The 27005-nt window shown below is 40.3% G+C and overlaps 1 protein-coding gene across 1 annotated transcript in view; it reads left to right on the top strand.

The window, feature by feature from the left end:
• Positions 1-27005, top strand: part of LOC126184059 (uncharacterized) — a 211081-nt gene that overhangs the window by 141967 nt on the left and 42109 nt on the right. Inside the window, exons 6-7 of the mRNA XM_049926420.1 lie at positions 2494-2679; positions 17267-17480. Of these exons, the coding sequence (XP_049782377.1) occupies positions 2494-2679; positions 17267-17480 (400 nt within the window). The remainder of the gene's footprint in view (positions 1-2493; positions 2680-17266; positions 17481-27005) is intronic.

The following is a 27005-nucleotide window of genomic DNA, read 5'->3' as shown; positions in this document are numbered from 1 at the left end:
GGTCACTGCCAAACTGTGGCACAACACGCTGCTATGCACAAAATGCTAGAGTTTAGTGGCTGCTTCACAATGTGTTCAGTTTGGATCCTTGCTCCAGCACCAACGTACCTGAACTTAATTGATGAGAGTTATTCTTGCAACACATTCTTTGTCCCCATAATCCTCCTTGTCTCATCCTCCAATAACCCACTGCAGCCACACCCTCTATCCAACACTCACCCCTTCTTCTGTCCTGTCACCCATTCCAAAATCCACCTCTCCACGTCATCATTATTGTGGCCAACATGAATTCACCAGTTCAGGTGCTCATCTGGTGCCTTCCTGTCCCTTGCACCTGCTGCTGCTCCCTCCTTCATTCCTATCCCACACGTCTGCTGCCTCCCTCTGCACCATCAGACAATCTTTCTCAATCTTCACTTTTGTTCCCTTGCTTTCTTCCTCTTTTTCCCCTCCATCCACTCCACCAGACATAACATCTCATCCAGTCTTCCTGCTGAACTGCAGTCCTGACATCATGTGATGAGCTGGCACAATGTAGTGTCTGTCCTATAAATTATTTACAACCTAGCATAGCTTTCTAAATTTGTGTTAATCACTACTTTGTCTTTATCTAATCATGGGTCATTAATTGAACTCTGATAAAGATTGCTTGTCTGCCAGTTCTAGTGCAATCACATCTCCCACGATTTAAAAAAAGTATGCACTCTAAAACATAAAGAGACCCCCAAGCAATTATTGAGCTTGAGATTGATTGACAGAGTTGTTGGATGTCCTTCTGAGGGATATTGTGACAAATTCTGGCCTACTGGCATGTTAGATTGTCAAAATCCTGAACTGGTTGGAGGACGCTGATCATAATTCTCCAAATGTTTTCAGTTGAGAATAGATTTGGCGACATTGTTGGCCACTGGCAAGCATGAAGACAAGCAATAGAAACTCTTGCCGTGTACAAGTGGGCATTATATTGCTGGAATGTAAGCCCAGGTTGGCTTGCTGTAAAGGCAACAAAACAAGGCATAGAATTTCGTTGATGTACCGCTATGCTGTAAGGGTGCAGTAGATGGTAACCAAATGGGTCATGTTCTGAAACGAAATGGCACCACCCCAGATTATCACTCATGGTTGTCAGCTGTATTGTGGGCAACAGTCAGATTAGTATCCCACTGTTATCTGGGATATCCCCAGATATATCTTCACTGGTCATAGGTGCTCAGTATGAAGTGGGACTCATCACTGAGAGAATTCTACTTCAGTCCGTAAGATTCCATACTGAAGATGTGTCTGGAGATGACGAACCTCACCGACCCCACCCCCCTGTGATACTGGTGGGATAGCAACCTGACTATTGCCAGCCATATGGCCTGACAAACATGAGTAGTGGTCTGGGATGCCATTTCATTTCACAGCAGGACCCCTTTGGTTGTCATCTGCAGCACCCTACAGCACTGTGATACATCGATATTCTATACCCTGCATTGTTGCCCTCAAAGCAAGCCATCCTGCACTTACATTTCAGCAAAACTCTACCTTGGCCAGTGTGGTTGTGGAGATCTCCTCAATTGAGAATATTTAGATCATTGTGGGCAGGACCCTCCAACCAGCTTCGGATTTTGGTTATCTAATATGCCAATTGGACAGAATTTGGCATGATATCCCTCAGGAGGAAATCCACATCTATCAATCAGTGCCAAGGTAAATAACTGCTAGCATAATAGGTGAACCAGCATGTTACTGACTTTCCCAATTTGTGAAGCTCTTTCTCTTGAATAGATCATCCAATTTTTCTGAATTTATCATCATTTGTTTGTCTGTACATGTACATCACATCTACCAATTCTTATCCCATTCAGATGAGAAAATAAACTCTGAAAAGCCAATGACAATTGTACATTCTGTACTGAGGATTAAAACATATCATAAATTAATGTGGGCATGTATGCTGATATTTTTTCCCCTTTATCACAATAAAATTTATTTACTTTGTGATAACTATATGTAAATTTCACAACAGTTTTCATTCTGTTGCCAAGGAGTAAAAATATTGCAAACAGCATGTACTCTGAAGTTTGCTGTGATCTGAATGCAGGCCTTATACAATCTAGCAATCAGCCTAGTCAACATGGGTTTTCTTCCTCAAGTATTGTATGTCTGCGAGGTGTTGATATTGCTAATTATCTGATTTCTCAGAATCTACTCAATTATAGCCTGATTTGTATTAATCAAACTTCCTTATTATGAATGTTCTAACAATTCCACCTGGTCCCAAAAGGAGCATCATGGTCTTCAACCTCAATTATTTTTTGAAAACAGTGGCATAGTGGCCTTAAACCCCTCCACAGAAGTTATTTTTGGCTAAGATGCTGAAACTCATTGAAATTGGAGCTTTGTTATACAGTTTGTCATAACTCTTCAGAATGTGTCTTAGAATGGGAGATATGGCTCTACTAATTAATATCTATCAATTTTGATTAAAAATATATTAATTTCTCAAAGGTATTCTGGAATGGAAAGCAGTGGATTTGGGAGCCTCATGCTTGACTCTAGTACATCAGTGACTTCCCATATGTCACCCACTGATGGAAGTCAAAACAAGGAACCACACATATTCAACAATGCTGAAGAATCAGCCTACATAGACTGGGATATGGGTCCAGAGCAACCTATCATACAGGATCAACAGTAAGTTTTTTTATTTTTATTTTTTAAGTCTGTTTTTACTTTTATATATAAGTGACAATACAGCTTTCCAGAAAAATGCAATGACGAGGTGAACTTGTGATTAAATTACAGAACTAAATGATGATATCTTTCTTGACCACACTTCTGAACATGTGAGAATATTATATGTAGTTTATGCATTTATGAATTATTATTAATCATTCAGACCATTGACCCTTGATTTTTAATGCATTTATTTGAAAATAGCTATGTTAGCTTTTTGATTACTGCTTTAGCTGCATTTACAGTTTGTTGAACCCTTTGGAAACTCAGGTACCATTGATTAAGTATGATTTGCATGAACTGGGGGTCACAAGTTGGAGAATTGTTAATGCCCTCTACTTCCAATGTCAAACTCTGGACATGCTTCAGTTACCATCACTGAGTATGATGGTGGAATACTGTGTCACAGATATTTACATCTACAGACATACTCTGCAAGCCACCATATGGTGCATGGCAAAGGGTACCTTGTATCACTGCTAGTCATTCCCGTTTGTGTTCTACTTGCATACAGACTGAGGGAAAAACAACGGTTTCTATGCCTCTATATGAGCAATAATTCCTTTCACCTAGTCTTCATTGTCCTTATCAGGGTGTATACGACCTGGGACAACCGGGAGATCCGGGAAAGACACTGGAATTTTTTCATCCGGGAGAAAACCGGGAAAAACCCGGGAATTTTTTAGAATTCCGGGAATTTTTCATTGCTTTAGTTTTCAGTTAATTTTTGGTAATTTTGACTGGTAAGAACCGATACTCTAACAAAGGATATTACTGTATCCCGCCATTGCAGAATAATACTGCAACAACATTACATGAACGAGAGAATAAAACTTAAATTGCAATGGAAATGCGCCATATATATATATATATATATATATATATATATATATATATATATAAACACAGAGCTCACAAGTGTCTGCCAACAGCAAAATGTGTGAAGGACTATGTAATGCTTCGTAACACAAAATTACCTCCGATGTGCGTGACGTCACAACTATTTACATTAGATCCATTTAAGCAGTAACGGGCGGGCTCATGCGCATGGGCAGTTGAGTATGAGTAGTACCTTCTCCCACTTCTGGCAACGGAAATGTCGCTGCTGGCTGTGTAAGCAGCAAACCATGGTATATGAACCGGGCGGAAATTTCGAGGGGGGCGGGGGCAAACTCATATTCTTAAGGAAGAAAACCTTGTCACAAAGCGCCTAGCATCGAGCGCACGTTGGTCTATCGATTGTTCAAATGATTTTGAAGCGCATCCCTGTTTCTTTTTGAAAATTTTTGAACACATTCTAAGTTGATTTGTGAATGAATCGTAAGTTGATTTTTGAATGCGTGCATAGTGTACGTGATGTCTCTGCCAGGGGAATCTTCGTCGCATCTAGAAATAAACTTTCCAGCAGACAAAAGGGGGCGGGGCTATACGAGTGGAATAAAGCCGAACGGATGAATGCCAACTGCTGTTTGTTTATGTGATTGATTGGGCATGCGAATGATCAGCGTTGTTTATACTAGCGAAGTCCATAGATTCAGACTACGAGAGTAGCGCGGAAAACGTGTTGTACCAACGCCACCTAGGTGGCGTTGGTTGTACGAACGTCTAACCAGAGAATAATCGCTGGATAACTAAACGGGTCTACTATTGCCCCGATTTGAAATATCGTAGACCAGGGGCTGATGCGCAGAGGAGTCTGAGTGTCGTAAGTTATAGTGCGGGGGGCTAGTCTCCACGTGATCCTTGTTTACATTTAGTTATTTTGCTGTTTGCTCTTCGTTTACTGCTCAGTAATTTCTGTGGCTGGGAGTTTTTCAAGTGAATCAAAATATATTCAAGTAATTACGGAAGGCTAAAATGTGTTATTAGTTTCAGATTTTATTTCCACCTTTCTGACAGTCAAGCATTAATCGCCTTGCAGAATAATTAAGTTACTTTTGTCGCTTTGCTTTGCTCTACTTTTTCGGCTGAGACAGCCAATTTATTTGAAACGAAGTGTTTACCACACTATTGGCTAGTTTCAACTGTTCGCTGCATTTCAAATGCACGTTTTCATCTTCTAGCACGTATGGCATTGTGCCATAATAAAGAACGCAACATAATACAGTACTGGTACTCCAAGAAAACTGACATCCCGAACACCACACTAAAGAGCTTAATATCAGGTCGAGGCCTACTTCGTTGGCAATCTGGACATACGAATGTACATGTGCGTACCCAGCGAGGGGCAGGGGGGGCAGCTGCCCCCCCTTAGAAGATATTCGAACTCGTTCGCGCAGATCCGGGAGTAATTTTTTCGTCTTCGGCACGTTACTGTCGGCAAATCCTAGAAGATTGTTACTGAATTAAAAAGTTGTATTTTTAAACAAGGGCATTCTTATGTTTATTGAAAGAAGTTTTTCACTAGTTCACTGTTTTATTTGATAAGAAGTGCTGTATGTTGTCTAGAGTCCTTCTTTCCTAAGACTAGTATGAACTGTCCACCCCCCCCCCCCCCTCCCAAGTTCAGATCCTGAGTACGCCCTTGCGAATGTACACTTCAAGGCGAATTACTCATTGCAGTATGGTTCACGAAATTTCGACGCTCTTGGGGTATCCTCTGATGTCTTGTTTATTTTCATGTTTCACACATACGGGCTTCCTACGTCATCGCAGCTGCGCAAGCGCAGTGACGCCTCTTATCTGCCGGAACAAATCTATTTCTAATCGATTGCGGGAAAATATTGCGAATTGTTTGAAAAGCGTTATTTTCAAAGTAAATTTCCTTTCACGCAAGATGAACTAAGTTCAAGAATGTACGATGAATTTCTTAAATCACTCTTTGATGACAATCCATTTGGAAGAATTTCCAGCCCAGAAGATCAGAGATTAATGACGGCATTAAACATTTTACTGGCACATGTGTGTGATGTTAAAGTGTAAAACGCGCAAAAAAAATCAAAATTATATGTGGAAGCTTAACTTCTCTTTCGGCTTAAAAATCGTAGAGACCAATACCATATCTGAAAGCTTTTTTCTTGTAGCAGCACTATGTATATCAACTTTTCCTATTTGTGTGTTCGCGCTACTTAATGATGTTGCTATTGGCTGACTACATCACGTGTCCTGTGCTCTGAATAACCGCTGTCATCGGCTGGCGAGATCACGTGACATAAGCTACGACTGGCTTACAAAAGCGAATCGCAATTTCGATTTCAATGCTACAGAGAGTAACAAGCGGTGTTTGGAATGCGAATTTATACTTTCGTAATATGAAAATTTGCAGCGTACATGTTGCTGCACATCAAAGAACTTCCCAAAACTTTTTTTAGCTTTGTTTTCTAAAGTGCTGGGAAATCCTAAGCTGCTGTATAGAACCATAACAATTCAAATGATTCATACGTTTTACAGTTCTGAGGGAAAGTATTGTCACTTAACACGGAAAAAGTGTATTTTCACCTGGGCGAAAGTATATCTTCAACTGTGAGATCCGGGAATTTTTTTTCCTTGTCCACGTATACACCCTGCTTATGCAAAATGTACCTTGATAGGAGCAGAATAATGCTGCTTCTCAAATGTCCTGACTAGTGTTCCATGAAAAGAACATTGTCAACCCTTAAGGGATTCCCATTTGAGTTCACAAAGAATCTGCATATTACTCATGTTAATCAATGTTCACAGTTAGAAATCTAGCAGTACGCCTCTGAATTGCTTCAATGTCTTCCTTTAATCTTACTTCATGGGGAGCTTAAAAATTAAAGCAGTACTCAAAAATGGGTTCAACTAGTGTTGTATATGTGGTCTCCTTTATGGATAAGATACACTTTCCTAAAATTCCCTCAATAAACCATAACTGACCATTCACCTTCCCTACTACCACCCTTGTGTTCTTGTTCCACTTTATAACAGTCTAAAGTGTTATATCTAGACATTTAATCGACATGATTGTCAAGCAGTACACCACACACACATCATCTGAATATTATAGGATTACTTTTCCCACTTATCTCCAATAACTTACACTTTTCTACATTTAGAGCAAGCTGTCACTCATCACACTAAACAGAAATTCTGTCTGTCTTCCTGTAACCTCTTACAATCACTCAATACTTTCCTGGATCGCTCTTGATTATACCCTTGTCTTTAAATGAACACTCAACATCCAGGATAATGTACTGAGTTCTATTATTTAAAAAATCTTCGAGCAACTCTTGTATCTGGGAACCAATTTGATATTCTTCAAACTTTGTCAACAGTATAAAGTGGGGCACTGTGTTAAAAGCTTTCCAAAAATCTAGGAATAAGGAATCTGCCTGTTAGCCTGCAAACCATTACTGAAGGTCATCATGTGAGAAAAGGCAAATTTGAGTTTTGCACAAACCATTCCTTCTAAATCCATGACTATTTGTGGATGTACAGAAAGTGGGAGTTTTTGATTTTATTATCTAGAAAATATTGGCACAAATCACTCTACTTGACAGTCAAGTTAATTTCACTTTAGCAATATTTTTATTTTATAAGTAGAGTTAGTAAAAATAAAACATTCTTGTAAAATATTACCTAAATTAACTATATGAATATGGTGTCTGTTCTGACAGATGTGCCTGATAGAGCAGACACCACACTGTTGTTGATACAGCAGCTGTACATGCCAAATTTCAAAGGAGAGGCTGACTTCAGCCATAATTGGACACTGAAATGATTTGATGGTGAAAGCCGAAAACTTGTGCTGGACCAGGAATTGAAGCTTAATGCAAGTGGTTGCCATAACCATCTCAGCCATCCAGACGTGCTTCCCATCTGACCAAAATTCTCAACCTGTCACATGCTAAAAGCCCCCACTGTCCATTCACCTACCTGCTTCCATTGCGTCCTGTATTCCTGCAAGGGGCTCAAGGGTACTGAAGCTGTGAAGGCAGTGATGCATACAGATGTTCTGCCTTGAGAACTTCAGTGCAGATGGACAACATGTCGAACAGCCCAGACATCTCGCATATTTACAGTATGTCTGTAGGCACGACAGTCTTGATAACTTCAGTGCGGATGCACAACAGGGTCCAAGCTACTTGTGGGAAGACAGGACTTGCTGCAAGCAAATTGGAGGATGGGCAGTGAATGCTTTTAGTGTGTCAGGTTGAGAATTTGGGTTGGATGGGAAGCATGTCCAGATGGCTGAGGCAGTTAGAGCAGCCACTCACGTTAAACAGGAGGTCTCTGAGTCCCAGTCTGGCACAAATTTTCAACTTCCACCATCATATTATTTCAATACCCAATTGCTGTGGGATGGCTGCTGTATCAACAGCAGACACCACACGTACATGGTGATTCAGCTGCCCCTACTGCTGTCATTTTATACAACTTGCAATGTTATATCTGTCCTTTAAAAAACCCCATGTGAGATTTTCATATTCTCTTGCTCATTACACACAAACTACTAGTCCTACAGAACAAATAAACAGTACCTTTCTTGTAGTAAATTTAATGTAGTTAAATTTTGTGCTGGGATAAGTTTTAACTGTAAGCCACAATTTTCCTTAAGAAAAACGCACAAAAGAATCCTCAAATGCACCTCCAACAGATAAGTAAGATTCTCAGCCACCTGTGTAATAGCTCTCTGGAACAGGGCATTTTCCCTGATAGACTGAAATATGCTATTGTTATACCTTTGCATAAAAAGGGGGATAGATCTGATGTCAACAATTACCGTCCAATCTCCCTTCTAACAGCTTTATCCAAAATTTTTGAGAAAGTAATGTATTCAAGAGTAGCTTCACATATCTGTAAAAATAAAGTACTAACAAAATGTCAGTTTGGTTTCCAGAAAGGTTTTTCAACAGAAAATGCCATATATGCTTTCACCAGTCAAATTTTGAATGATCTGAATAACCGAAAATCACCCATTGGGATTTTTTGTGATCTCTCAAAGGCTTTTGATTGTGTAAATCATGAAATTCTGCTAGACAAGCTCAAGTATTGTGGCATGAGTGGGACAGTGCACAAATGGTTTAATTCGTACCTAACTGGAAGAGTGCAGAAAGTTGAAATAAGTAGTTCTCGTAACATGCAAAGATCAGCACATTCCTCAAACTGGGGAACTATCAAGAATGGGGTTCCACAAGGGTCAGTCTTGGGTCCTTTGTTGTTCTTATTATATATTAATGACTTGCCATTCTATATTCATGAAGAGGCAAAGTTAGTTCTCTTTGCTGATGATACAAGTATAGTAATCACACCTGACAAACAAGAATTATCTGATGAAATTGTCAATACTGTCTTTCAGAAAATTACTAAGTGGTTCCTTGTAAACGGACTCTCACTGAATTTTGATAAGACACAGTACATACAGTTCCGTACAGTGAATGGTATGACGCCATTAATAAATATAGACCTTAATCAGAAGCATATAGCTAAGGTAGAATATTCCAAATTTTTTGGTATGTCCATTTATGAGAGATTAAATTGGAAGAAACACATTGATGATCTGCTGAAACATTTGAGTTCAGCTACTTATGCAATAAGGGTCATTGCAAATTTTGGTGATAAACATCTTAGTAAATTAGCTTACTACGCCTATTTTCACTCATTGCTTTCATATGGCATCATATTTTGGGGTAATTCATCACTGAGGAATAAAGTATTTATTGCACAAAAGCGTGTAATCAGAATAATAGCTGGAGTCCACCCAAGATCATCCTGCAGACATTTATTTAAGGATCTAGGGATATTCACAATAGCTTCTCAGTATATATACTCTCTTATGAAATTTGTTATTAACAACCAAACCCAATTCAAAAGTAATAGCAGTGTGCATAACTACAATACTAGGAGAAAGGACGATCTTCACTATTCAAGATTAAATCTAACTTTGGCACAGAAAGGGGTGAATTATACTGGCACTAAAGTCTTTGGTCACTTACCAAATAGTATCAAAAGTCTGACAGATAACCAACAAGTATTTAAGAAGAAATTAAAAGAATTTCTGAATGACAACTCCTTCTACTCCATAGAGGAATTTTTATATATAAATTAAGAAAAAAAATTATTAAAAATTAAAAAAAATAAAAATAAAAATAAAAAATAAAGAAAAATAAAAAACACACAAAAAATAAAGTTGTTATATTAACTTAAGTATGTTGTTAAATTAACCTAATTATGTCATGTATCGGAAAATTCGACTCGTTCCACATCATTACGAAATATCGTATTCATGATCCATGGAACTAGTATTAATCTAATCTAATCTAATCTAAACCATGATTCTTATCCCTCACCAGTCAGGATTTCTAGTCTGTCAGTCATGGCACTCCTTCCTATCAGCGTACAAAAATTTCCAACTACACGAAGTATTCCCGATGTTAGACTTTTTTGGTCTCTGTGGATCTGGCTATTACACCACCAGCATAGTTGGCTATTTCATTAACATTATTAATTTAAACATGCCTGTGATTGTAATGGAAGAAAAATGACTTTTGTAAATGTTACACTAAAACTAATTACATTGACAATTTGATCCAAACTTAACTCTTATAGGCACAGTAATTTTGTAGTCAGAAGGCCTGGAAAATACAAAAAAGTTATTGTTTGTTTTATGCTATTAAAATTCACAAAATTTTTATTTAAAGTTTACAAAAATGTCAGTTTTTCAATTTATGAGTGGTCGGCTAAGCCAGTGGCATAATAAGGCCAGTCAACGAAGACCAAAAAAAGTTGAATGTGGGAAATAATTCGTAGAATGAAAAATTTTTGTATAGTTGTAGGAAGGAGTTAAATGAACAACATACTAAATTTCCTGAGCCCTGACCAATGAGGGCTGAGTGTGGGACTAAGTGTGCATTTGAAGGCCATTCTTGTATGTTTTCGTGAATAACTCAAAAACCATCCCAGTACAAAATTCAGCTACATTACATTTCCTGGAAAAAAGGTCCTGTTCATTTTTTTCCTGTATGACTAGAGTGTAGCAGATGCAAGAATATGAAAATCTTGCCCTTGGATTTTGAAGGCCGGGTATAACATTAAGGGTTGCATAAAACAACGGTGGTAGGAGCAGATGAATCACCCTGTATATATAATACATCTATAGGCATGGCTGCCTTGGCAGCTTAAGTGCAGATGCACAACAGGTTCCAAGCCCCTTGTGGGAATACCGGATTCACTGCAAACAAGTAGTTGAATGGACAATGAATGATTTTAGCCTGTGACAGGTTGAAAATTGGGTCAGATGGAAAGTATGTCCAGATGGCTGAGGTGGTTAAGGCAACTGTTCACATCACACAGAAGATCCAGGTTTGAGTCCCAGTCTAGCACAAATTATTTCAATGCATGATTGTGGCTGTAGTCAGTTTTTCCTGTGATAGAAATTAATTAATTAATTGATGAAAAATATTAGACACAAAAATTAAATGTATTATTGTTGTAAATAAATTACAGATTGTTAAACTTTCTGAAAAAATTAAAAGTAAAACAAGATTTATATCTTAATGTATATGGAGCTATTGTACACAGATTTTACTATGATATATAATAAAGAGCAAATTTGATTTGCTCTTCATAAATTGTGAATTAGAAACAAAAGAAGGTGGGCTGTAATTAGGAGCTGAGAGAATGCATTTCAAGAATTATTTTTTATTATAATTTTACTCCATATTTTCTTGCTTGATGGATTACATCACTGAAGTCAAATTTAGTAGCTGTGTCATGTTCTGTCAGCAAGGTAGCTAAATTTGACAGCCTGTTATTGCTCATATTTAACTTTAAGTAGTTTATCACCTTTAGTCTGCTGCATTTACAAAAAGCTGCAATCACTGGTATAGTCACAAAAATCCTCAAAGCTATTTGATGTTTGGATAAGCACCTCTTAACCCATAACTTGAAGAACAAGAAGAAAAAAAAAACTATCCAAATGGGAAGCCACATCAGTGACCAACACAGATAGTCAAACACATTAATGCAGCATTTCAGGGATCTGGGATAGTGAACTTGTCCTGGATTTAATCTGTCTTGTCGATTAATGACGAGGAATGGTGAGCCAGACAGCCTGGATGTGGTTTTTAGGTGCTTCCTCACATCCAGCTAGGTAAATACCAGGATGTTACCCATGTCCCTTCATCATAACAAACTACACAAGCATATGTAAAATGTTTTCACATTTGAACATAAGATTTACTTTAGATGCAAACAGTGATGATACACAAATTTTGTCCTGGAGGGAGTGGTGATCTCAGAAACACATCAACTTTCCCTTACACTGTTAAAATCCATATAATAATGCTGACCCAATAGAGAAATAGATAGGAAAAGGTGAGGAAGAAGAAGAAAAAGAAGAGATGGAGATCACTATCTCTGCTGCATTTGGTGAAAAAAGGAGCTGCACCTTTTTCTTTTACATATGAATGTGTGTTCATTTAAGGTGTGGCAATGTGCAGATCCATTTTTGTAGATCCCATCCATCCAGGCAGATGACACATCAACTGGCACACACCACATTTCCACATTTGAGACCATGCATAGCATCAAACAGTAGTAGATCTCTCTTTGACAAGCGTGGGTTTTTCCCCAAAAAGCCATGTAGCATCAGGCAATCTTCTCAATAGCACTTTCTGTAGAGTTGCCTAGCAACACACATGATGGGACTTGCTCTCCCAAGTTGTGTTAGTGATTGTAAAAATAAGTTTGTTTTTTGATATCAGACATTTAATGGCTTGCTGGGTGATTAGTTTTTGTTAAAGCCAGAAGACGATGGGTGGATAAGTTGGTTTGGTAATACTTAGCAACATAGCAGTGCACAGCATTTGCCAATGGAGAGCTAGTGGTAGGCAAACAAAGGGCTCTAGGTGATTTCATGCAAGCAGAAAAATGCTCACCTTGGACTAAAGATTATGTGCACAGAGTAGCTGATTTTCAGAACTGAACTGATGGTACAAACTGCATTCTAAACCTTATATCAGTTGGCAAAGAGGTGACACGGTAACATACATATGCGCTGCTATACTAACTACACTCTTCCATGAATGCACTGGACAATGACGGTATTAGAAATTTACATACTAGGAATACTGTCCATTGCACAATATTATTTATGAACAATTTTTATACTGTAAGGTCAATCAACTACACTCCTGGAAATTGAAATAAGAACACCGTGAATTCATTGTCCCAGGAAGGGGAAACTTTATTGACACATTCCTGGGGTCAGATACATCACATGATCACACTGACAGAACCACAGGCACATAGACACAGGCAACAGAGCATGCACAATGTCGGCACTAGTACAGTGTATATCCACCTTTCGCAGCAATGCAGGCTGCTATTCTCCCATGGAGATGATCGTAGAGATGCTGGATGTAGTCCTGTGGAACGGCTTGTCATGCCATTTCCACCTGGCGCCTCAGTTGGACCAGCGTTCGTGCTGGACATGCAGACCGCGTGAGACGACGCTTCATCCAGTCCCAAACATGCTCAAAGGGGGACAGATCCGGAGATCTTGCTGGCCAGGGTAGTTGACTTACACCTTCTAGAGCACGTTGGGTGGCACGGGATACATGCGGACGTGCATTGTCCTGTTGGAACAGCAAGTTCCCTTGCCGGTCTAGGAATGGTAGAACGATGGGTTTGATGACGGTTTGGATGTACCGTGCACTATTCAGTGTCCCCTCGACGATCACCAGTGGTGTACGGCCAGTGTAGGAGATCGCTCCCCACACCATGATGCCGGGTGTTGGCCCTGTGTGCCTCGGTCGTATGCAGTCCTGATTGTGGCGCTCACCAGCACGGCGCCAAACACGCATACGACCATCATTGGCACCAAGGCAGAAGCGACTCTCATCGCTGAAGACGACACGTCTCCATTCGTCCCTCCATTCACGCCTGTCGCGACACCACTGGAGGCAGGCTGCACGATGTTGGGGCGTGAGCGGAAGACGGCCTAACGGTGTGCGGGACCGTAGCCCAGCTTCATGGAGACAGTTGTGAATGGTCCTCGCCGAAACCCCAGGAGCAACAGTGTCCCTAATTTGCTGGGAAGTGGTGGTGCGGTCCCCTACGGCACTGCGTAGGATCCTACGGTCTTGGCGTGCATCTGTGCGTCGCTGCGGTCCGGTCCCAGGTCGACGGGCACGTGCACCTTCCGCCGACCACTGGCGACAACATCGATGTACTGTGGAGACCTCACACCCCACGTGTTGAGCAATTCGGCGGTACGTCCACCCGGCCTCCCGCATGCCCACTATACGCCCTCGCTCAAAGTCCGTCAACTGCACATACGGTTCACGTCCACGCTGTCGCGGCATGCTACCAGTGTTAAAGACTGCGATGGAGCTCCGTATGCCACGGCAAACTGGCTGACACTGACGGCGGCGGTGCACAAATGCTGCGCAGCTAGCGCCATTCGACGGCCAACACCGCGGTTCCTGGTGTGTCCGCTGTGCCGTGCGTGTGATCATTGCTTGTACAGCCCTCTTGCAGTGTCCGGAGCAAGTATGGTGGGTCTGACACACCGGTGTCAATGTGTTCTTTTTTCCATTTCCAGGAGTGTATATTGATCATGAAAACAAGAGATCAGTTAACATAGGCATTGCAAGAAACCAATATCTGACGTGTGGTATGGAGAATTATTAATATTTTTTGTTTTAATGTGACACTTATCTGTTTCACGCCAGTGTTGAATTCAGAACTAATGGGATTTTCATGTTATGTGTAGTTCCCTACGTGGTGTCAAACATTTTCTTATTCAGGATTTGTGCATGTTATTAATATCAGTGTCAAAATGACCACAGTAACTTGTCAATGAGATTATTCCTTTCAATGTAATAAATGATTTTTGTGATACGTAGGAAGTTATTGACATATGTGCTGAGACACCCTGCCCCATCGATTCCTATGTAACATTTATTTGGAGCAAATTAGTTAGTTGAACGAAAAACAGTTCCCATGCTGGTGACTCCATGGAGCCCAATGGCTGTGTTACACACATTACTCGACCAGTATGTGCAGCTTGTGGAAAATGGCACCGCTGCTGTTCACATACTGCCTTCTCCCACTCAGTCAGTTTATGCTGTGATCCACCTGCTGCCCTTCAATTCTCGGACCCCTGGCTGTGATTTCCCTCCATGGAAGTAATTTTTGCAGGCTCTTCAGTGGCTAGCAACACTACAGTTTTCTCTGATGGTCACACAGTTGGATCCTCTGATTGCTGTGGAAGTGCACGACATCATCATTCCTCTATGAAAACTGGACAAATTCAATGTGCTCAGAGACTGACTGATAGGCTGGTTCATCTCATCAGAGATAAATCACATACGAGTATTTTCAACAGGGGACTGCATTGATAAGCAGCCCTCACAGCTCTTGCAACATCTTAACACTCTGGATGAACCCCTGATAATGCCAAATAACCTGCTGCTCACAAATTGGCTCATGTGCCTGCCTGCTGTTGTCCATATGGCAGTGGCCACACATGCCTACATGAACATCAGTGTGGTGGCCATAATTGCTAACAGGGTGTTTGAATCACTTGATGCACACATCTTGATCCCCACAAGAAAATGCTGCAGCCCCCTCTGTAAAGCTGTCCCCACATGCACCTGGAATCAGTTTCTTTCCCCAAAGCCACTCCAACAATTCTGTGCAAATCGCAGAGCTCATTAACTGCTTGATCATGGAGATGACCAAACTCACCATTGCCTGGTGAATGTACACCAATCTAATCCCACACCTTGCCTGAAACTACACAGTAATGTCCTTGACTGGCATATGCCCATCTGGCGTGATGTGCAAACTCCCTCTTCCCCTGCTCACAGCCACCAGCATATCTGCCCACACAGGCACAACTTCCACCCTCCTACTAGTAGCAACCAGGGTAACCCATGTGCAAGCAGCTAGGGCTGGTAACACAAGCACTTCGTCAACAATGCCACCAGCTGCTAGGCACCCAAACTGTAGCCCACTCTCCTTGATACCCTACCTCCTTGGAAATGGCTCAGACCTCTCTGTCTATCCCTGCCAGCTATTGCCCAAGGCTGGCCACCATCCATTCTCTCCCCTACTCCTCACTGCAGAAAACTTATCACCACTTGCCACTCATTTTTCCCACACCCATTGTAGGGATCTCAGACTCAGCAGAGATTTCACAAGGACCTTTACCATGGCCAATGTTACAGACCCCATCCTCAGGACTGATTTCATCACCAACTATGGTCTTCTCCCTGACCTGGCAAACTGCTGGGTTGTCAACAACACTCCCCAACACTCCATATCATGTGACTCCTGCACAAGCACCCATTTCATCATTAGACAGTTATCCTACTTAAGCCCCTTTGTCGACTTCCACACTGAATTCCCACCCTTCCAGCACCCTCAGTGAGGTATGCCATGATACACAGCACTACACAGGTTTCAGCCACAAAGAAATCAACCAAATTTCCCCTTGGAAGTTCCTCCAACATGAATATCTTGTACAATGCACAACTGATGTATGACATGTGGCAGGCATTGACAATATTGTGGCCAACTGTCTTAATTGCTCCAGTGAGGCAGCAAAACTATACCTAAACAAGTGCCCTCACAGGTACCAACCATACCACACAACATTTCAAGCAATATTTGGGCATTTGTGTGATTAAGGGTCTTTCACACAGATGAATGTGCAGGGAGGTGGCGGACTGTGCGTATGCCAGATTTGCAGGACCGGGTTCTGCTCTTGACCATTTCCATCTGCTTGGCCACACACAAACACCATCTCAGCTTGATCCTGACATTAATAACAGACCATTCTGATGGTTACAGTATGCTGCTTCAGTCACTCTGCCAGCAACACACGAGGAATACATGGTATGTGGGCAGAGGAACTTTCATTCATTAGCGCCAAGACCATAGCAATGATGAATTTCAAGACGCATATTCCTAGGACCTTTTTTCCTCCATTTCCAGTCAGAAATCTGTCCATGCAATTTGTCAGTTTTATTAATGTTCATCCTGTATATATTCAGATAGTTTATGGTTATACACTCAATATTTGTTACAGGTTCATTACTTTGATACATAAAGCCAGCAAACAACCATCACTACTGAGAATAAGAATTTTGTGATGAAATAAGACTTTATACTCCAAATTCTCATTTCCAACAATGTATCAGATGTTAGAACACCAACACACACAAAGTTATGATAAAAATTTTTATGTTCAGCCTCAATTCTCTCAACAAGTTTTGATGAGTTATCTTTGATTCTCCTTGGATCAATTTTTATCCACCTCTCTTTTCTGCTTGCAGTAAAGAAGGTCAATTATCAGAGCACAATATTATTGTGATGTATTATTGACTGTCTGGGGTGCTTTAAGCAGTTTAGAATTGAACAGAAAAATACATTAAAAGAAGTATCACAAACATCTTTCACGCTATTTCCACTTTATTTTGTTATTACTTTCAATATTTTATTCTTTCATATGGGATATTCTTTTGATATTTGTAATCAAATGACTGATTACACACATAAAAGTGATTTATTTATTAAAAAATGCTTGATCTAAAACTATTGTACTCATTGTAACATTTTTTGGCAATTTTTGCAGAGAAGTGTATGAGAAATCGATGGCCTACAGTAGTAGCTGTACTAGTGAGATTTCAACACCAATGACTGAAAATTCTTATTCAGATGTTGCATCTCCTTCAGAAGAGCACAGTAAAGAGCCCACTACTGAAAACATTGGTAGCAAAGTAGATTTGCTGCAATATGCTCTTAAGGAATGGAAAGGAAGCACAAAGAAAGCCGAGACAATCCTGAAGGTATAACCATAGTTTTTCAAGAATTTGTTGATATCAGTTAAACATGATATTTTCCGAAAAATTATCAGAGAAAATGTCAAATCTACATTTGCAGAAAACTTTTTGTATATTTACATCAGAGTTTTTTGTTGATAAACTGAGAAATGGAAAATATATGTTTTCAAATTTTGAATTGTGGTTGGAATTTCTTTTATAGTAACAGTGACAAATAATTTACCAATGAATCACATAGCTCAGGAATGATAAATGTGTTCATCATAAATAATGACTGTGAATCCAAAAGAAACCCAAAATTCAGACAAACTCAGTGACATGTAAATGTTATACGTATGTGAGAGTAGCTGGTCATAAAATAACTAAACAATAAATATCGATCTGGACAATATTTGTTTTATTCTATTACATTTAAAATGCATTTTTGTAGTTTTAACTGAAACTTTTTGTCAAAGAGCTGAGTGCTTACATTAATATCAACTGTTCACAAATATATTCAGTGACAGAGACAAGATTTTGACTGAGAAAATTGTTGAAATAAATACTAACAAAGAGATAGAGGGGCTGGCCAGTACTTACCTCAGCTCAGTACAGCCGATAGATACACATAAAACAGAACCAAAAATTTTCATTCCTAGCTTTCGGAACAAATGTTCCTTCATCAGAGAGGAGAGAGGGGAAAGAAAGAAAGGGAAGAAGGGAAAGGAGATTCAGTTACTCACAACCCAGGCTATGAAGCAACAGGGAAAGGAAAATAGGTAGGGTAGCAAGGATGGAGGCATGGTTGTCAGAGGGAAGCCAAAGATATTCTACTGTGAGTACTGTGCCAGCTTCAAACCAAAGAGGATGCATACAGAAGTAAAGAGGTATATAGTATAAAGATAAACTCAACTATGTAGGATGAAAAGATGTGTGAATGGCTAAAGAGGAAAGGGAAAGAGGAGAAGACTGAAGAGTAAATGGGAGTGAGGTTGTTTAACGTAGGTTCAGTCCAGGGGGATGGCGGGATGAAAGGATGTGTTGGAGTGCAAGTTCCCATCTCCGCAGTTCAGAGGGACTGGTGTTGGGTGGGAGAAGCCAAATGGCACATACGGTGTAGCAGGTTCCTAGGTCCCTAGAATTATGCTGGAGGGCATGCTCCGCTACTGGGTATTGGGCATCTCCTAGGCGGACAGTTCGTCTGTGTCCGTTCATGCGCTCAGCCAGTTTAGTTGTCGTCATGCCGATGTAAAAGGCTGTGCAATGCAGGCATGTCAGTTGATAAATGACATGTGTAGTTTCACACGTGGCCCTGCCTTGAATTGTGTATGTTTTACCAGTAGCGGGGCTGGAGTAGGTGGTTGTGGGGGGATGCATGGGGCAGGTTTTGCAGCGGGGTCGGTTACAGGGGTAGGAACCGCTGGGTAGAGAAGGTAGTCTGGGAATATTGTAGGGTTTAACAAGGATGTTACGGAGGTTAGGGGGGCGACGAAAGGCAACTCTGGGTGGTGTGGGGAGAATTTTGTCAAGGGATGATCTCATTTCAGGGGTTGACTTGAGAAAGTCATATCCTTGGCGGAGTGATTTGTCAACAAATTTCTTTCTTTCCCCTCTCTCCTCCCTGATGAAGGAACATTTGTTCCGAAAGCTAGGAATGAAAATTTTTGGTTCTGTTTTATGTGTATCTATCGGCTGTACTGAGCTGAGGTAAGTACTGGCCAGCCCCTCTATCTCTTTGTTAGTATTTGTTTCACATCTTTATATGAGATTTTCCATTAATCATTTAAAATTGTTGAAATTGCAGAACAGGTAGTCAGTACTTACCTTCGGAAGTTTACAATTCGTAATACTGCCTATAGAAGTGCTAGAACTAGAAAATAGCAAAGAAACTTTGAGAACAGTATTTTTTCTGCCAGGAGGGAAGAAGGGTTGGTTGGTGAACTTTGGAAAGATGGGGCACACACATAGGCCCTGGATTAAGAGGGATACACCTATTGTCAGTCAACCTAAGGTCTGAGTGAGTTGCCCCACCCTCTCCCCCTTTACAGCCATCTCCAACCAATACCTCTTTCACCCACAAAGGAAAAGCATATAGTACTGAAAAATAGGGTTACTATTTTCTACTGTTTCTTTATAATTAATAACTAAAAATCAGGCAGAAAAAAGAAAAAAAAAGAAAAAAAAATCCGAAGGTCTCCTCAGATGACATGAAATGCCAAATCATTTTACAAAGTGTTCCTGTGAAAAGTGTTATTTTTCATATATTCAGGCAATTCTGATGCACCAGGGGAAAGCTAGGTCAAGAGTGGTGTTTAGGTAGGTTAAATTTACGGGTGATGGGATTTCAAAGAATTGATCTGATAGGTATGTTAGTGGTAGGGATAGGGAAAGGTTTATCTAGGTATGTCCAACTATAGTGGCTGATAGGGGCAGCATCCTTAAATTGTGTCACATGTGACCTATGTAATGACAGCTCCAAACATTCTCGTGCATTCTCATGGCCATATGTTGGGGTGTATTTTGTGCTTGTAAGGCATCTGGGAAACCTATTGATACTTTTCTCTACATCTTCCTTTCCCTGAAGAAAATTGAGTGTTTGGCATTTGAGATCTCTAAATGATACACTTCTGCTCCCCTTGTTTCATTTGAACTTTGTAAATGTGGTCTGCAAATTCCTCATATGCTTCACCATGCCTCATCAAGATGTTATTTAGCAACTGCATTTCTGCCTAGTTTTTTCTTTTACTCATGTAGTCCACATTTCAGCTCTGTGAAGATTCCCATATGTCTCAGCTTCTCATAACAAATTGTGAATAGACACAGACCATTTAATTATGCTACACTCTACCATTATTCCTTTGAACAATTACCCAAGGACACAGCAGCCTTAAAAATATCCCAAGGAAGTTTTTATTTCTTCCATGGATATCCTCTCAATGATGTAATTAAACCCAAGATTGTGAACTCCAGTGCTTTGGTGGATGGACTAGATGGTGATGGGATCTCTACCCTTCTGGCTGTATTCAACTTACTTAACCCCTAAGTCAAACCCTGCTTATCCAGTCATAGTTGCACAGTCTCATTTAAGAGATGATGCACAATGTATTGCATACTGTGTTTCTTACCTCCCAGATTCTTGGAATTGTGCACTACCATCCATGGTGAGATGTACAACAAACAGGTTGTACATGCTGGCCAACAGCACTCGTGCATCAATGTGTGATAACTTACACCTGTGGCATCAATTAGGCAGTAACTCTGTACTCACTAGATGCTTGCTTCTGACATCAGATTTCAGATTTAATGCAGGAAAGTAGCTTTTGCCCATCAGTCTGTGGGTGCAGCTTCCTTTAGAGAAGGCAGTAACTAGTAGCAGATAGCCAGAAAGTAGTGAGAAGATTGTTGAACAATGAAACACTCATGTAGAAGAGTTCAAACATGACTGGACAGTTGTTCATAACTGTTAACTCCCTATGGAACCAGTGTGGAGCCTTTGCCTTGGTGGGCTGAGTGACAAGGAGGAGTAGACAGGAGCACAGTCTATAATCAAAGACCAGACATATGGTTGACCACAGGATGGCAACATAGGCAGTGCAGTGACTGCACCATTCAGTCTCCAGGAAATTCTTTTTATTATTAGTTCATCAATGCAGCACCCTTGTCAATGTGACAACTGACTGTGTTTTCCTGTTTCCTGGTAGCTATATGGCAGAGGTATTAAGGCAGGCAAGAGCACTGATGTAATGTAATCTTCACTATATTCCATTCAATGGCTGGTAAAGCACAGATGTCGATTTAGCTGTAAATGATGTAAACAAATCTTGCAGAATCCTCTGGTGTTTTCCTGGGTCATATCGTAAGTTCTCCAGGGAATGTCTGCAAACAGACATGTTTCCTTCATCAGATAGTTCCTGATGATGGCTGCTCTGCTCAGGGCAGCATTGTGTGTACATTGGTCATTATCCCCTCCATCACTCCACTCCTGTCACTGTCTGTGGAAATGACTGTCATAAATTGTGGTGCTGGTGGGCTTAGCAATGCCAGCTGTGAATTGCAGCACTTTGTCTCTGCACTGTTGCCACTGAGTGTGGACCTCACTGTATTGGAATGCTTTGCTGTTTCTTGGGTCAATGCAATGTTTCATGCCTGACTCTATTGTAGACCACTATCTTTGTTAATTACACCTTCTTGGAATCTAAGTTTAATGGCTTCTTTAATCATGCAATCCCAGGAGGAGGAAGGCTGTCTAAGTATCTTGGTTTTGTTATACTCTATAGCATGATTAGTTTTATACTGGTGTCAACCACAGATGAATTAGTGGCCTGGAGTAATTCAGTGTCAATAGTGTCAAGGTCTTAGCAAGTGGGTGAAATACACAACTGACATTATGTTGTGCCAAGATTCTGCTGGCTCTTCTGGAGCTTTTGCCAACAAAAGGGATGATCACTAGTGATTCATAGTCCTCTTTTTCTTCATGCTGTTGCCTTGGTATAGCCTCTCTAAATGCATGCCTTATCTACTTGTTGTATCCATTCCTTTGAAATGTATTCTTTAGGTTCTTCAACTCAGATGGAAGGCTGTCTTCATTGCAGATGGATCATGTCCCGTGAACAAGTGTGTATAACATGCCTTCATGCTGAGCAATGGAATGTATATATGAATCAATGTGTGTAGCCTTCCAGTACACACTGTGTCCCGGCTTCCCATCAGGTTTCTGTTTCACTGGGACATAAAAAAATGAGAGGATACCATTCTGTTCCACCTCCATGGTAAACTGTACTGGGTGAACTAAGTTGAAGTGATGGAGAAATTCACCTAAGTTGACCCATCCATGTGGCCAAAAAATGAACATGACATCCATGTAATGGTAGAAATAGGTTGGTTTTAGTTGGGATTGCTCCAGGGCCTTCGCCTTGAAACTTTGAAATCTTCCATGAAAAAATTTGTCGCAACTTGTGATGGATGACACCTAATGGTGACGCCATCCATCTTTTCATAATTTCTGTCAAACATGAAATAAGTTGAAATGAGCACAAACTCAGAGACTTATCAGGCTGGTCCTGAATTTCTTGCTTATCAATTCCATGCATTTTTTTAGTGGTACCCTGGTGAAGAGGAGCAGTATGTGAGAATTCACCACCAGATCACTATCACAGAGGCAAAGTTCTTGCAGATGTACAAAATGAATGGAATTACGGATGTGATGTTGGCATTACCCCACAGATGGACTCAGGAATGCAGACAGGTTTTTGGCCAAGACATACGTTGCTGTTGCTGACAAAGGGAATGTTACAATGTTACTCCTGCACTCAGAATATAAACAGAAAGTTTATGAACTTTTTGATGATGCAGCACACAGGAAAATAGAACAAGGTAAGTCCAGAGAAAAATCATCAAACTTCTACAAAGTACATTCAGTGACAAGACTGTCAAGAAACTTCAACCACAAGCTGCTGCTCTGCCACTGCTGTGTGGACTGCTAAAAGTCCACAAAGAGGGCATCCTCTGAGGCTCATAGTCAGCAGTATAGGAGCAACTACATATATGGTTTGGCCAAACACTTGACCACTCTCCTGAGTCTGTCTGTGGGGAAATGCCAACATTGCATCCATAATTCCATTCATTTTGTACAACTTCCACAAGAACTCCCACTTAGTGATAGTGACCTACTGGTGAATTCTCACATAATGCCCCTCATCACCAGGGTACCACTAAAAATGCATGGAACTGATAAAGCAAGGAATTCTGGACCAACCTGACAAGGCTCTTTGAGTTTGTGCTCACTTCAACTTACTTCATGTTTGACCGAAATTATCAAAAGGTGGATGGCTTCACCATTTGGTTTGTCGCAATTTGTGGCAAATTTGCTCATGGAAGATTTTGAGAAGAAGGCCCTGGAGGAAGCCCAACTAAAACAAACCTGCTGACTTGTTCAATATCAATTTGTAACTATGTATAAAATGCTGAAATGGACCAATAAATCAATCAATCAATCAATACCATTATGTGGATATATGTTCATTGTCTGGTCTCATGGATGCATCAGCTTAGGTGAATTTCTCCATCAGTTCAACTTAGTTTACCTAATACAGTTTACCTTGGAGGTGGAACAGAAGTGCATCCTCCCATTTTTGATGTCCTGGTGAAACAGAAACCAGATGGGAAGCTGGAATGCAATGTGTACTAAAAGCCTACACACAATGATCTGTATATACATGCCTCCAGTCACCACAATTCCCAGTATGAAGGCATTTCATGGACACTTGGTCATGGGGTGCAGTTCATCTGTAACTGAGACAGCCTTCCACATGAGGTGAAGCACCTGGAGAAAACATTCTGAAGGAATGGGTATGGCAACAAGTAGTGAGGTGTGCATTTAGTCAAGTTATATCTAGACAACTGCATAAAGAAAAAGAAGAGCACCAATCAATAATGAACATGCAATTTGTTGGCAATACCTCCATGAAAGTCAGCAGAATCTTGAAGCCATACAGTGTCACACGTATATTTCACCCACCCTCTAAGGCTTTGACCCTGCTAAGTAGTTATCATTGGTTGTGTTCCACAGCTTTCATAAACCATAGGAATAACATACTGCAACACATAAGCTGCTGAATAATTTATTTTTAATTTCTAATTGTATGAGAGTTTTCAATCAGAGACAATTTCCCAGTTGTTTTTGTCAATAATTGATGTCACATATATCTTATAAAACAATTGTCAAAATATAACTGGTTATACAATTAAAAATGAACTATTCAGTAGCTTAGCATGTTATAATATGTTGTTTCTATGAACAACACTATTAGTTTCAGTAGATGATGATCTTGGCCTTTGCAAACCAGTGGTCTACCAGATCCCCTGTCAGTGCAGCAAGACATACATTGGAGAAATTGTACCCTCAGTAGAAGAGTGGTGCCATGAACATGCTGTGCTGAATTACAACAGACTACCAAATCAGCCATGGCTGGCCATAGTATAAAAACAGGCTACATTATCAATAACAACAAAACCAAGATACAAAATCTTCCTTGTTCTGTCCTACTGAAATTGGGGTCTAAGATCATGTAATTAACAAAGAAAACAGACTACCACTGCATCAAGCATTGAAAACTGCTCTGAGCGAAGAAAAACAAAGCATTATTGAAAAGGCTGTGAATGTAAGTAAATTGATCATTTTATATCACACAATTGGCTATCGAATGTACAGTTCGGCTTTAGAAGTCATTTAACAACTGAAAGTGCTATATTCTCTTTTCTCTGTGAGGTACTGGATGGGTTAAACAAAAGGTTTCAAATGCTAGGCTAATTTTTTTAATTTAACTAAGGCGTTTGATTGTGTTTATCACAAAATATTGCTCCAGAAGTTGGACTATTATGGAATATGGGGGGTAACTCACAATTAGTTAACCTCTTACTTTAGCAACAGGCAGCAAAAGGTCATTATTCACAGTGTTGAGAATGGCTGTCATGTGGGGTCTGAGTGGGGTATGGTCGAGTGGGGGGGTGCCCTAGGGTTCAGTGTTGGGCCACTCCTGTTCCTTATTTATATAAATTATATGCCCTCTAGTATTACAGGTAACTCTAAAATATTTCTGTTTGCTGATGACACTAGCTTGGTAGTAAAGGATGTTTTGTGAAACACTGACTTGGTTTCAAATAGTGCAGTTCATGACATAAGTTCATGGCTTTTAGGAAATAAAATAATGTTAAATCACAGTAAGACTAAGTTTTTACATTCTCTAACACACAATTAAACTAAACCTGACATTTTAATTTCACAGAATGTGCATATGATTAGTGAAACTGAACAGTTCAAATTTCTAGGTGTTCAGATAGATAGTAAACTGTTGTGGAAAGCCATGTTCAGGATCTTGTAGACTTAATGCTTGCCATTTTTACAATTGGAACAGATCTGAAGTGTGTTCAGATGTCAGCGTAACTTTCTACACGTACATAGCATCAGTAGTTAGGTAAAGGATTAGAGTTGCAATTCGCTGTGGCAGGTAGAGTGGCCATAAGAGTTGTGTTTAGTGTTGTTATCAGGCATGGTAGTATATATAAGGTGTCTGAACAGCATCACATGTTGAATGATAACTGTGAAGAACATGTAATTGTTGCACACTTGTGTGAGACAGTAACTAACAGAGTTTGACCAGGGCCTCATTGTGAGTCTCCATTTGGCTCCATTTAGCTGCCTGGTCAAATAAAGCAATATCCAGATTTTTGGGCATTTGTATTTGACAATGGCCCAATGTTAGACTGAATTGGAATGTGAGGGCAGACATACTTATCATCAAGATGCCAGTTGACCATTTATGACCATCATAAGGGAAGATTACCATATTGTGTATCAAGCACATTTTAACCTCTTCAAAAATGCACCTGCCATTTGAGAAAAGCTATCAGATTCCCTGCAACATTATATGTTAGCCTGTACTATTGGTTAGAGATCAGCAGCAGCCAGATAAGGGAATAACTAATCACAGTGCCACACATCTCCTGCCATTGACCCCCCCCCCCCCCCCCCAACACAAATAGCTGTGTTTGGAGTGGTCTCAAGACCAGGAAACATGGGTTGCTGGTGTCTGGGGACACACTGTGATCAGCAATGAATCATGGCTCTATACTACCCTAAATGACCATTGTCGGTAAGTATGATAGTGACATGGGAAGAAGTCTCATTCTTCCAATGTTTTGGAGATACAGAGCAGTGTTACTCTTGGCATTGTGGTGAGGCAAGCCATCATATAAGAGTTCAGCTGACAGTTGGTAGTGACTGAGGTAACTCTGATGACACAGTGGTATGTCACTGACATCCTCATGTGCTACCCCTCATGTAACAGTATCACAGTGCCATTTTTCAAGAGAACAATGCTTTTTCACACATGGCACATGTCTGTGTGAACTGTCTGCATGACATTGAGGTACTCCTGTGGTGAGAAAGATTCCATATCGGTCACCTATAAGACGTGTTGGACTAGCTTGGACATCAACACATCCCAGTGCCAGAATCCAATATAGCAAGGATTATTTACAACAGTTATGGGACAGCTTGCCTTAGTAGAGGATACAACAGCTTTACGATAACCTTCCCAAGTGAATCAGTGCATGTATCCAGGTCAGAGGTGGTGCAATGTCATACTGATAAGTGGGCTCATACTGCCAAGTTCTTTGTAAACTTGGTAAATATAGTAGTCCTTGAAATATCACTTACCCTTTCAACCCATGAAGTTTCATTTTGTTTCTTCCTGCTCTCCTGTGTGCCATGAATGGGAATGCAGTTGGTCTTTTGATGTATCATAACATGGTTGAAGTAGTGTGAGTATGTAGCAGTTTGTTAATTGCTATTTGAATCAGATATGTGCTTGGTTATGAAATGAAATTATACTACTTGGATGATCTGTTTACTTTGATCACATTCGTCAAATGAAAATTTTGGTTCAGGAGATAGTAGCATGGCTGCAGCTGATGCTGTAATATAACTAACAGAATATGACTAATTTTGCCTTTAAGAATGTACCAGAAACATAAACACAACAGGAGGAAATG

Source organism: Schistocerca cancellata, chromosome 4 (genome assembly GCF_023864275.1).
Source record: "Schistocerca cancellata isolate TAMUIC-IGC-003103 chromosome 4, iqSchCanc2.1, whole genome shotgun sequence".
Taxonomy (NCBI): Eukaryota; Metazoa; Arthropoda; class Insecta; order Orthoptera; family Acrididae; genus Schistocerca; species Schistocerca cancellata.
The sequence above is the reverse complement of the archived record's forward strand: the minus strand, read 5'-3'. Positions and strand labels throughout refer to the sequence as shown.